Below are 12,667 nucleotides of genomic sequence, written 5' to 3' on the forward strand. Positions count from 1 at the left end.
AGAGCTCCTGTGTTGGAGGCAGTGAGGAGACTGTGTAAGGGAGTAGATTGTTCAGTAAAGCAGGACTGAGGGGAAGGTGGGAGGAAGAGTAACGTGTCGGGATCAGCCACTCAGCACCACATGTTGGCAACTTTTCTGGAGGAGATGAGTCTTCCCCCCAGATACTGACACCAACAGTTCTTTGCTGACTGGGTATAAATTAGTTTATCTGTGACTTCAGGACTAGTCATTTTCCACAGTTTCAGAATTCCTTTCTATCTCCTTTTTTTTTTTTTGGTGGGGTGGAATGGAGGGCTGCACTCCGTAGCTTGCAGAATCGTAGTTCCCTGAGCAGATATCCATGGCACCTGAGCTTCCTACACTGGAAGCGTGGAGTCCAAACCACTGGACTGCCGTGGAATTCCAGGAATTCCACCTTTTGACAATCAAGTCCTGAGAAGTAATAGAGCCATTCCATAGTATACAAGGGCAAATGCAATTCCACAATAGGTTTATGTAGACAAAATAAAGATTTAGGTCTTCAGAATGAAGAAACAAGTTTACCTTCATAAGAATTTAATATTTTTGAGATTAGTTGTTTGTCAGTTGCTTCATTTGCTATTATTTTCTCCCATTCTGAAGGCTGTCTTTTCACCTTACTAATAGTTTCCTTTGATGTGCAGAAGCTTTTAAGGTTAATTAGGTCCCATTTGTTTATTTTTGCTTTTATTTCCAATATTCTGGGAGGTGGGTCATAGAGGATCCTGCTGTGATGTATGTCAGAGAGTGTTTTGCCTATTCGATGCACCATACTGGATGCTTGGAGCTAGTGCACTGGGACGACCCAGAGGGATGGTATGGGGAGGGAGGAGGGAGGAGGGTTCAGGATGGGGAACACATGTATACCTGTGGTGGATTCATTTTGATATTTGGCAAAACTAATACAATTATGTAAAGTTTAAAAATAAAATTTAAAAAAAAGGAAAAAAAAGAATTTAATAAAAACAAATTAGAAGATTAAGGAAATGAATATGTTTCCTAAATTTTATTACAATGTAAACAAAAATTTTATATAAAAATATAAATATGATGTGGAGAAGGCAATGGCACCCCACTCCAGTACTCTTGCCTGGAAAATCCCATGGGCAGAGGAGCCTGGTAGGCTGCAGTCCATGGGGTCGCTAAGAGTCAGACACAACTGAGTGACTTCACTTTCACTTTTCACTTTCATGCATTGGAGAAGGAAATGGCAACCCACTCCAGTGTTCTTGCCTGGAGAATCCCAGGGACGGGGGAGCCTGGTGGGCTGCCATCCATGGGGTCGCACAGAGTCGGACACGACTGAAGTGACTTAGCAGCATAAATATGATGAGATAAAATAATGAATGAAAATATGTACATAAAGAAACATATAAATAACATCAGGGCAGTCATTGCTATGCACTGATTCCTGTGCAGCTGAGTACTTTTTATAACTACTTGCTTATTACTACTGAGAAAGTATTTTTGATTTAATTCAATAAATACTGTGGCTAAAGCAGAATTCAGAGTCTCTTAAATCGCTGCAGGTGAGTGTACAACAGTGATGTGGCATCTTAGTCAGTAAGAGTTATGTCAAGCTGAGTTCAGATCTCCATCCATCATCTTAACCTTTCTTGCAAGCTGGCTGATGAAGAGAAGGATCTCATCATCTCCACTCTGACGATTTCCCAGGTGCAGTCGCTGTATTCCTTCTCTTGCAGGTAGACATGGATGCTCTGGAAATACCTCTTCATGGCCAGTGTGGGGCTCATCCTTCCCAGGGCAGAGTTTTGCTCTTCCATCCCCTGCCCCAGGCAGGCGTCCAGGTCATCCAGCTGCTGATGGAGTCCAATGCGGAGCTGCTCTAGGAGGGTGGTGTCCCAGGCAGCAGAGAAGCGCTCTGTGTGGAAGAGGTTGACGGTCTGCTGGAGCATCTCGTGGAGCACAGAGATGGCCTGGGCCTCCTGGAGCTGGCCGCCCTCCACTATCTCCTGGGGGAAAGTGAAGTCTTTTCTGTCCTGTAGACAGAAGCGAGGAGAGAGCCTGCTCATTTGGCCCAGGAGCCTGAGGTTCTTCCTGCCAACCAGCACGTGGTTCTGAGACAGGTCACAGCCCAGGGATCCTCCCGGGCCGTAGCTGACCAGCACCAGGGCCATCAGTAGAGAGAGCATGACGGCCATGGGGAAGATGAGGCTGCTGCTGGGCTGGCTGAGACGGCCTCTGGTGGAACCTCGAGGTAGGTTCTCTGATGCCATGCTTTCTAGCAAGGCCATTAAATAAGGAACATGATAGTTTTCATTTTCTAGTCATTTCTGTGTACTTGTACTTCCTTTTTTGATTTTTATTTATGTATTCACAGTATGATCGAAGAAAATGTCATCAATCTAAACTATTAATTTTACCTACTTCCTAATAACTTCAAATGTACCCATCCAAATGGATATCTATCAATCAAATGAGAAAGGTCTTTGTCTTAAGTCAGAATTAATGGACATTTGTAATTATATACATTATTCCTCTTTGTCTCTAATGCATAAATGTTGGTCTCCTCTTATCCGTGAACACATCGGGAGCCCTGCTATTAGGCTCCTTTTTTCTCTCTTACTTTACATGGGAAGATAGCTCCCTCGGCTCTGTGGTTTCTGCATTTATTTAGGGGTTTACCAGATCACTCTGGCAATTAAGTTCTTCAAAACAAATGCTGAGTTTTCTTGAGTGTTTGATTTAGAGAAGAGGCTGATTATTATGAGTCCATGAACTCCTCCCCTGTTTCTCTTCCTTCTGGAACACATTCCTGCAGGTCCATTTGGTTGTGCTTCAGGGAACCTGAGGTCAGGACTGTTACAGATATCATCATTTTTTTCCACCATTTTCTTACTGGAGACTTGTCGTCCTCACAGACTGGGCCAATACTCCCACCAGAATCCTGGTTCTTCTCAGAGAACATTGACAAGGAGACTCTCAATCCAGGATAATTGTATTTTCCCAGCAGCACCTCACTCACAAGGAGAGATCACATGGAGCCACCCCCCTGTCCTCTAGAGTGACAGAGTCCCTTCCTCCCCTTCTGGACTCCCTCCCTGAGGACAGGCTCACCACATCCTGTGGACTCGAAAATCTCCTTTCTGTGGAGGACTTATTTGTTGGGAGAATAAATCATCTTCCTAAACCCCCGTCCTCTCCCCTGCAATATTTGTGTGAAGAACCTTAGTTCTCAGTGGTGACCTCCTCTTCTCCTGACCCATGTCCCCAGATGTCCAAAGTGTCAGCAGTGCTCAGATACTGAGAGCAAATATGTATTTGTGCAAGTTGGTAGAGGAATTTCCAACTGCAATTATTTTTCTTTTAGTAGATAAATATTATGTGCATTGCCAAGTATAGTTTTATTATTCAATCTTTTTACTTAAACTGTTCAAGACTTGTTCTGATCAGAGTTTCTGAGTTGGAAGAAGGAGATTGAGTGATGGTGTTGTCTCTCACTGGAAGCTTATGTCACAGAATCTAGTGAGTTATAGTCGTTCATTCAGGCAGTTGATTCCACTGGGCATCTCTGTTCCTCTGTTTCTTTCTCCCTCTGAGAATTCAGGATTGTGAGAGCGAGGCTACTCGTTCAGGGAGAAATAGCCTTCTTTCCTTTCAGTTCAGTTCAGTTCAGTCACTCAGTCGTGTCCGACGTTTTGTGACCCCATGAATTGCAGCATGCCAGGCCTCCCTGTCCATCACCAATTCCCGGAGTTCACTCAGACTCATGTCCATCAAGTCAGTGATGCCATCCAGCCATCTCATCCTCTGTCCTCCCCTTCTCCTCCTGCCCCTAATCCCTCCCAGCATCAGAGTCTTTTCCAATGAGTCAGCTCTTCACATGAGGTGGCCAAAGTACTGGAGTTTCAGCTTTAGCATCATTCCTTCCAAAGAAATCCCAGGGCTGATCTCCTTCAGAATGGACTAGTTGGATCTCCTTGAAGTCCAAGGGACTCTCAAGAGTCTTCTCCAACACCACAGTTCAGAAGCATCAATTCTTGGCGCTCAGCCTTCCTCACAGTCCAACTCTCACATCCATACATGACCACAGGAAAAACCATAGCCTTGACTAGACGAATCTTTGTTGGCAAAATAATGCCTCTGCTTTTCAATATGCTATCTAGGTTGGTCATAACTTTCCTTCCAAGGAGTAAACGTCTTTTAATTTCATGGATGCAGTCACCACATGCAGTGATTTTGGAGCCCAGAAAAATAAAGTCTGACACTGTTTCCACTGTGTCCCCATCTATTTCCCATGAAGTGATGGGACCAGATGTCATGATCTTCTTTTTCTGAATGTTGAGCTTTAAGCCAACTTTTTCACTCTCCACTTTCACTTTCATCAAGAGGCTTTTTAGTACCTCTTCACTTTCTGCCATTAGGGTGGTGTCATCTGTATATCTGAGGTTATTGATATTTCTCCCGGCAATCTTGATTCCAGCTTGTGCTTCTTGTACCCCAGCGTTTCTCATGATGTATTCTGCATATAAGTTAAATAAGCAGGGTGACAATATACAGCCTTGATGTACTCCTTTTCCTATTTGGAGCCAGTCTGTTGTTCCATGTCCAGTTCTAACTGTTGCTTCCTGATCTGCATATAGGTTTCTCAAGAGGCAGGTCAGGTGGTCTGCTATCCCCATCTCTTTCAGAATTTTCCACAGTGTAATTTTTACTTAAAATTTCTGCATTCTTTTAGTGACTTGGTGGTCAGGATTTGTCTTGCTGCTTCTGCTCTGGTTCTAATTCACGTTGAGGTAAGAACAATAAAGCAAAGAAAGGCAGAGGGGCTGTAGGTCTATCATTTCAAACTTTAGTTTTTTTTTCTTGTTGTTGTTTCCCTTTGCACTTCCCTGGAAAGTAAAAGTCCACAGTTGTTTTGTGGGCAAAGAGAAAACTAATGTATTATGAATTTCTGAAAGAAGGGAAGTGGTTTCCCCTGATGGAATGACTCATTCTGAGTTAGCAAATTCCGTGCAGCACAGCTGGGGACGAGGCTGTGGCAGAGGGGAAGCATGAGGCCAGGACGAACAACACGGAGCTTGGGGCATGGCTGCTTCCGACAGAAGCTCAAGGAAGGCCAAATCCTGGGTCAGTTGACTGCCCTTTGCTTTGGAAGATCAGCTATCTCAGTTTTCTTTCAATTAATCCATGTAGGATTAGTTTCAGGAGAGAAGGAAGAAGTCAAACCCACCACCTAACAAGAGGTGAACGACTAGAATGCCAGTTGCTAGAACACGAATCCTCTTTGGCAGTGTCTTGGAGCCCAACCTTCCTGAGCATCTGCCTAGGTAACAAATCCGCCCAGGCAATGAGAAGAGGCTTTGAGAAAAACTAAAAGGAAATGGAATTAAATGATTCTAGAAGACCCTGATCTTAATCAGGGAAATGGTAATTATGATATTAAAATAATCACTGAATTTTATTGCTTGCTACTAATGGAAAGATGCTTACTCCTTGGAAGGAAAGTTATGATCAACCTAGATAGCATATTGAAAAGCAGAGACATTACTTTGCCAACAAAGGTCCGTCTAGTCAAGGCTATGGTTTTTCCTGTGGTCATGTATGGATGTGAGAGTTGGACTGTGAAGAAGGCTGAGCACCAAGAATTGATGCTTCTGCACTGTGGTGTTGGAGAAGACTCTTGAGAAGTCCCTTGGACTGCAAGGACATCCAACCAGTCCATTCTGAAGGAGATCAGCCCTGGGATTTCTTTGGAAGGAATGACGCTAAAGCTGAAACTCCAGTACTTTGGCCACCTCATGCGAGAGTTGACTCATTGGAAAAGACTCTGATGCTGGGAGGGATTGGGGGCAGGAGGAGAAGGGGAGGACAGAGGATGAGATGGCTGGATGACATCACTGGCTCGATGGACGTGAGTCTGAGTGAACTCCGGGAGATGGTGATGGACAGGGAGGCCTGGCGTGCTGCGATTCATGGGGTCGCAAAAAGTCGGACACGACTGAGTGACTGAACTGAACTGAACTGAATGGACTAGCCACTTTCCAAGTTCTTTAGAATTTTAACTGAATCCTCTCATTAACTCTTAGGTCACACTTACTTATAATCCTGGAGAAAAGTATAAATCTGAACAAATGAACTATTCCAATAGTAGCAAAGATTCAAGGGCAAACCTTGGCGGCTTTGATTTGTCTGGAGGATCCCATTAAAAAATAAAAGGGTTTATATCAACATGATATTAAGGAACCAATGAAATAAATGAGGAGGAGAATGAGATGACAAAGACCCCTTAATCCATTTCAAATGCCAAAGGGCCACTATCTATTGTTTTGTAGGGCCACAGGGTGTGGTCTGAAGTCAGCAGAACTAAGATTTAATTTAAATAGATGAAATCACTATTAAGTAGTTAGAAGGGAATAGATTGTTCTGCCAGCTTAAAAAAAAAAAAAAAAAAAAACAGGTGTTTGCTCATTGGCTAGTGGTTAGGATCCAGCACTTTCACTGCTGTGACCTGATTTCAATCCCTGGCTGGGGAAGTCCAATCACACAAGCCGCGCAGAAGGAAGTCTAAGCTTTTATGAGTGGTTTCTTCAATGAAATATAGTGAAATAACTTTATTATCCCTACAAGAAGTGAGCCCTCTTTTCTATGTGTTTTAAACTCTTGACCTTTCTTGTGAGTTTAAGTACAAAGAAAAAGCATCCAACAGTTTCTCACCACATGAGCTCTGACGTTGCTCCTTCAGGATGACAATGAAAACATCTTTCCTCAGCAGATTCTGCAGAATAAAGTCACTACTCACTGCAGTCCTGACCTCCAACACACCCTGATAGGAGTTCAGGATGGAGATCAGGAACGAGGCACTCTGTGCTCTGGGAAAACTGGCACAGCAAGTCAGCAGAGAGTTAGATAATTCCCAGAGGAAATTTATGAACCCAATTTTGCACCTTCTCATGGGTAGAAAAGCTCTAAAATCCTTCAGAGAGACATCTGTTCCTCCTGATTCTCAGCCACATTCTCCCAAGATGTGAGCTTATCTGCACGTCACCCCTTCACCACAATCACATGCATCCTGACCTCCCCGACATCTGTGGAGCAGTCCCTCAGAGCAGAAGAGAGGCTGACCTCCAGCCTGTAGTCCTCAGCAAGTCCTCCTGAGAAAATGAACTCCCAAGCCTGCTGTTCTCATTCTAAAGGAGGACACCTGCATTGCTCACCTCCAGTCCAGACGGGTCATCCTGGTGTCGAGTCCAGTGGAGAACTTCTGCTCCTTGTTTTCCAGCTACTGGTCAGGATGTGGCTGTTGAGGAGACCTGTGTGTGACAAAGAGGGAAAAACATATGTGCTTCCTAGACAGAAGCAGTGAAGATTTTTCTCCTTAGCAGGGAGAGACTGGCTTGACTTGTGAAGTAAGCTTCAATGCCTTATGTAGTTATCTTTTTTTTTTAATTTCTAGATCAACTTATTAAATATCATTAATAGTATAGAATTGACATTGAAAAGTTATTTAGAAAATAGTTTGTTAATAAAATGATACTTTTACCAGTAATAAAGGAATGTTTTTTACTTGTTTTAGGACCCTAATCCTCAAGAAGCTTTCTACACCTCTCAATGTACTTTAAATGTCCTCTGAGGAGCTCCCCTGGTGGCTCAGTGGTAAGGAATCTGCCTGCCAAGGCAGGTGCCACATAGGACTACAAGTGGTCTAGAGGCTGTGAAGCCGGTGCACCACAGCCATTGAGCCTGTGCTCCAGACCCCGGGACCTTCACGACCGAAGCCCGAGTGCCCTAGAGCCCCAGCTCCTCAACGAGAGAAGCTACTGCAATGAGAAGCCTATGCACCACCACTAGAGAGAAGCCCAGCTTTGGGCAAAAGTTCATGCAGCTATGAAGACCCAGTACAGTGAAAAATGAATAAATAAATTAAATTATATAAAAAAAATGCCCCTCTGACTTTACATGTAGCTATATGTGCTATGTGTCCCAACTGGGAAGAAGAGAAAGATGATTGATCCATCAATGTCCTCCTTCAAAATTGCCTACATTAAATACACTAATTTCCACAAAGATCTTTGTTACTTTGAGAAATTGCGATCTCCCAGTCTGCACATCGGAGAAGGCAATGGCACCCCACTCCAGTACTTTTGCCTAGAAAATCCCATGGATGGAGAAGCCTGATAGGCTGCACTCCATGGGGTCACTAGAGTCGGACATGACTGAGTGACTTCACTTCCACTTTTCACTTTCATGATTAGAGAAGGAAATGGCAACCACTCCAGTGTTCTTGCTTGGAAAATCCCAGGGACGGGAAGCCTGGCGGGCTGCCATCTATGGGGTCGCACAGTTTCGGACACGACTGAAGCGACTTGGCGGCAGCAGCAGCAGTCTGCACATTACTGACATATGTCCTGGGGGGATGGCTCTGTCCCACTGTTAATGAATGTTCTAAAGGCCTGCCTGCGACTCTTTTATTCAAGCTCGTTTGACTTTGTCTCTCAAAGATGCAAAGACATTATGGAGGAATTTAAGAACTTCGTGGATTGCCGGGAGCCGGCATATTGCATATTGAGTGCATATTGCATATTGAGTGCAGCACTTTCCACAGCATCATCTTTCAGGATCTGGAATAGCTCAACTGGAATTCTATCACTGCCAGGAGCCAGCGTGAGGAACTCTGCCCATGACAAAGGTCATGAGGAAGGAGGCTCGACATACGCAAAGGTGGGATCAAGCTTCAGGAGCCCCCCTGGAAATTCTTGAGCATCTACCCCCCAAACCAGAGTCTGCCTACTTTCTGCTTTGTGCTTTCACCTACACCTCTGACTTTACGGGGGGCTGCCCCCCACTACCTCTCTCTGAAAAAAGAGTTAGCTTACAGCTCCAGTTAATAATTCCTGGGTGTGACAGTGTTTCATCCTACAAACTCCTTTGGAAATCCTCTAGCCTGCCTGAATAGGTTTTTCCGGCCACATGTGATTGTTCAGAGCCTCCCAACTGTGAGAGGCAGGAGATGGTCTAAACTGTCTAAACACAGATTCTTTTGAGTAGTTAAAAGATTGATTAGAAATTGTATTGGTGAAGGGATTTTCACTTGTTGGGCCAATGTTTGCTGCTAAGTTTCCATATCCCTTACCTGCTGTGTCCCTGGCAGTGTATTGATTAATATAATTGGTGTAAGTAGTAGCTTTAATGTTTGTAACCTGGGACCCTTGAGTTAATTCTTTTTCTTGTTATAGCCCACCACACCTTTGCTCTGTAGGAATGCAACTTTATCTAATGCTTTTGGAGGGTGGCTCCTGACCAATCACCTTTAGAGAAAAATAAGTTTTCTGAATAAAGGGTCTTAAAATGTTAACAGGCCTCCGGGCCAGAAGATGATGCAAATCACCTAAGCTTTTGCATATGATAAGTTTGTAGGAAGAAAGCCTGGCTTGCTGCATGACTCTAACCCTTCCCCCATTATCCTCTATGCATAACTTAAGGTATAAAAACTACTTTGGAAAATAAAGTGCGGGCCTTGTTCACCGAAACTTGGTCTCATCATGTCGTTCTTTCTCTCACCTTCTGGCTGAATTATTCAGCGTCTTTTTTCCACGAAATTTCCTCACTGAGCTATCCTTATTTCAGCCTCTTTTCTTCACTGAAATTTCCTCACTGAGCTATCCTCATTCTATTACTCTTTATATCCTTAATTAACATTTAATTAAGCAATTGTTTCCTGATCTTCACCTACGCCGTCTCTCCTTCGAATACCCTGGATCAGTCGGGGCTGGACCCCGGCAGTGGACTGCGTTGTCCCCAGGTACATCTTGCTCTGCTCTGAGATACCTTGCTGGGTCCTAAGGAGGAAACGTGTCTGGAGCTGTGACAGGACTGGCCCTCTTGCCTCAGGGCAGCTCATCTGTGTGGTTCAGGTCCTGAGGACCTGCCTCTGTTCCAGGGAACACTTTACACTTCTCTGTTCTCCTTCCGAGTACTCAAACTGCTGCTGACTTTCAACTCCAAGTTTCCTGCGCTTTGGGCTTTTTGAGCAAGTGAGACTCCTGACCCAGGCAAGCTCCTCCTAGTGCAATCAGCAAGTGGAAGAGCCAGGTGGAGGCACAGAGGAGCCCCTGGAGACTCCACCATTGTTCACTGTGGTGCGGGGTTCCCTCTTTTTACTGTGTTTCTCTTTGAGGCGGGGCAGTCTGGACCTGCAGTGCTTGGCAGGCAGAGCAGGTGATCTCATAGGCGAGTGCCTGACAAATCTAGAAGTTTCACTCAGGTTCTGCTTTCAGTTGGTGGCTTTGCAGTCTTAAAAGGAAAATGACAACCAGAAACCATAATGGAGAATGAAACAGCTATGTGAATGAAGAGGACACCTTCATGCAGAGTGAATGAGGAGAGCATGCTGGGAATTCCTACACCGGGAGGAAGTGAATGATTGTGATATTTGAGTGTAAAGATAAGATATTCACCTGACCTCTTGCCGACTGACCACATCTCTTCAAGCATCTCTACCACTTTCCAGGGAAACAACTTCGACAACCAACGAGAGGCAGAAAGCCCTTCCCAAGAGTTCATCAAATCCTGAAGCATGAATTTTTTGGATCATTGCTTTTAGGTTACTTTTCTTTTGAAAAAATCAGAGTTACAAAATGTATTGGAGTAGTTATGATCACTTCAAGGTCTTCAGAGCAACAAACAACTTAGGTAGAGCTTGTGAGTTTTTACTTCTAATATCCAAATCCTAAAGAGGGGTCAAGGATTTACAAAATGCATTGTTTTAATCAAGGTGCCATTCAGGCTTGGTGTTTAGGGAAAAAACAAAGTAAGTTTTTTACACTAAGAATTTAATGAGTGAAAAAAAATCACAAACTAACTAAATACAAAATTACATTTTCCCATGAATACACATACATAATATTATATCAACAAGATCATTTAAATATTTATAAATAGATAAATAAATACTAAAAGAGATAAATAATGGTCCAGGTAGTGAATAAGTAAATAGATCAGCTTCGGCATCTGTGAGGACCAAGTGCCTGTAGAGTAGAACATAATGTCACTTAATATTCCAGGAAATATTTGACAAATTGAATCAATTTCACTGCATGATAACAGCTGAAATGAGAGTCCTTGACATGGCAGCGCAGGAGGAAGTGTAGTCTGTTGGTCCATGAGAATCATTTCCATATTGACCCAGGTGTGTGTCAGTCCTTTCTCCTGAATCTCTCCTGCAAGTTGGTTGAGGAAGAGAAGGCTCTCATGATTTGTGCTCTGACAACCTCCCAGGCACAAGGGCTGTGTCTCTTCTCTTGCAGATAGACAGTGAGTCTGTGGAAGTATTTCCTCACAGCCAGGCTGGAGTCCTCGTTGAGTAGGGGAGCCCCTCGCAGCCCCTCCTCCTGCCTCAGACAGGCTTGCAGGTCAGTGAGCTGCTGATCCAGTGCAGCATGGAGCTTGTCCAGGAGGCTCTTGTCCCACACAGCGGCCGAGCCCTCTGTGCTGAAAAGCTGGAAGGTGTGCTGGGTCACCTCGTGGAGCACAGAGATGGCTTGAGCCTTCTGCAACTGGCTGCCACCCAGCGCCTCCTGGGGGAATGCGAAGTCATTTCTGTCCTGCAGGCAGGAGGAAGGGGAGACCCTCCTCAGTTGTCTCAGGAGCATCAGGACCCTCCTGTTGGGCAGGCTGTGGGTGTGAGGCAGGTGGCAGCCCAGAGAGCAGATGGCGTTGCAGCTGAGCAGCAGCAGGGCCAGGAGTAAGGACCAGGCTGGGGCCATCGGGGACCTTGCAGATGCTTGTGGCCTGGGGAGGTGGGTGACTCTGAACCTGCTCTCTAGATTCTCTGAAGACCTTCCTTCAGGCCTGTGTCTTAAGTAGGAGCCCATGGTTTCCATTTTCTGAAAGTTCCCTCTTGCTTTCTACTTTTGTTTTTGTTTTTCAGTTTGCACTCTCCAAATGGGTTAAGGCAGCATTTCTCAATCATTGTTTTTTTTTTTCATGTTGTCCTTCTTTCTTCTGACCACAGAGCCTTTTTAGATATATTTTAGGTGCCCTGATTGTGAAATTTTGATAGCACAGATATACTGGGTATGTTTTTATGAATTCTATGGATAACTTTTCTCTGTACATAGAAAAAGGAAGTGTAAATATTACTCTTTGTATTCAATGTAGAGTTGAGAATTACATAAAATTTTAAGCTATAACTTAAATGTGAAAGCTACTGTTTTTTTAAATTTATTATTTTATTGAGGATAATTGCTTTACAGAATTTTGTTGTATTCTATCAAACCTCAACATTAATCAGTCATAGGTATACATATATCCCCTCCTTTTTGAAACTCCCTCCCATCTTCCTCCCCATCCCACCCTTCTAGGTTGATACAGAGCCCCTGTTTGAGTTTCCTGAGCCATTCAGCAAATTCCCGTTGGCTATCTAATTTATATATGGTAATGTAAGTTTCCATGTTACTCTCTCCATACATCTCACCCTGTCCCCTCTCCCCGTGTCCATAAGTATATTCTCTAAGTCTGTTTCTCCATTCAGTTCAGTTCAGTTGCTCAGTCATGTTCAACTCTTTGCAACCCCATGAATTGCAGCACGCCAGGACTCCCTGTCCATCATTAACTCCTGGAGTTCATCCAAACTCTTGTCCATTGAGTCAGTGATGCCATCCACCCATCTCATCCTCTGTCATCCTCT

The 12,667-nt window shown here is 44.1% G+C and overlaps 2 protein-coding genes across 2 annotated transcripts; both read right to left on the reverse strand.

The window, feature by feature from the left end:
• Positions 1-1,377: 1,377 nt before the first annotated feature.
• LOC113896978 (interferon omega-1-like) lies at positions 1,378-2,234 on the reverse strand. The gene has a single exon (XM_027549133.1). The coding sequence runs from the start codon at positions 2,178-2,180 to the stop codon at positions 1,620-1,622; it is 561 nt and encodes a 186-aa protein (XP_027404934.1). The 5' UTR covers positions 2,181-2,234; the 3' UTR covers positions 1,378-1,619.
• An 8,940-nt stretch (positions 2,235-11,174) lies between these two features.
• Positions 11,175-11,927, reverse strand: LOC113897793 (interferon alpha-B-like). The gene has a single exon (XM_027550769.1). The coding sequence runs from the start codon at positions 11,859-11,861 to the stop codon at positions 11,175-11,177; it is 687 nt and encodes a 228-aa protein (XP_027406570.1). The 5' UTR covers positions 11,862-11,927.
• Positions 11,928-12,667: the final 740 nt, after the last annotated feature.

The sequence above is a fragment of the Bos indicus x Bos taurus genome, chromosome 8, assembly GCF_003369695.1.
Source record: "Bos indicus x Bos taurus breed Angus x Brahman F1 hybrid chromosome 8, Bos_hybrid_MaternalHap_v2.0, whole genome shotgun sequence".
Lineage (NCBI taxonomy): Eukaryota > Metazoa > Chordata > Mammalia > Artiodactyla > Bovidae > Bos > Bos indicus x Bos taurus.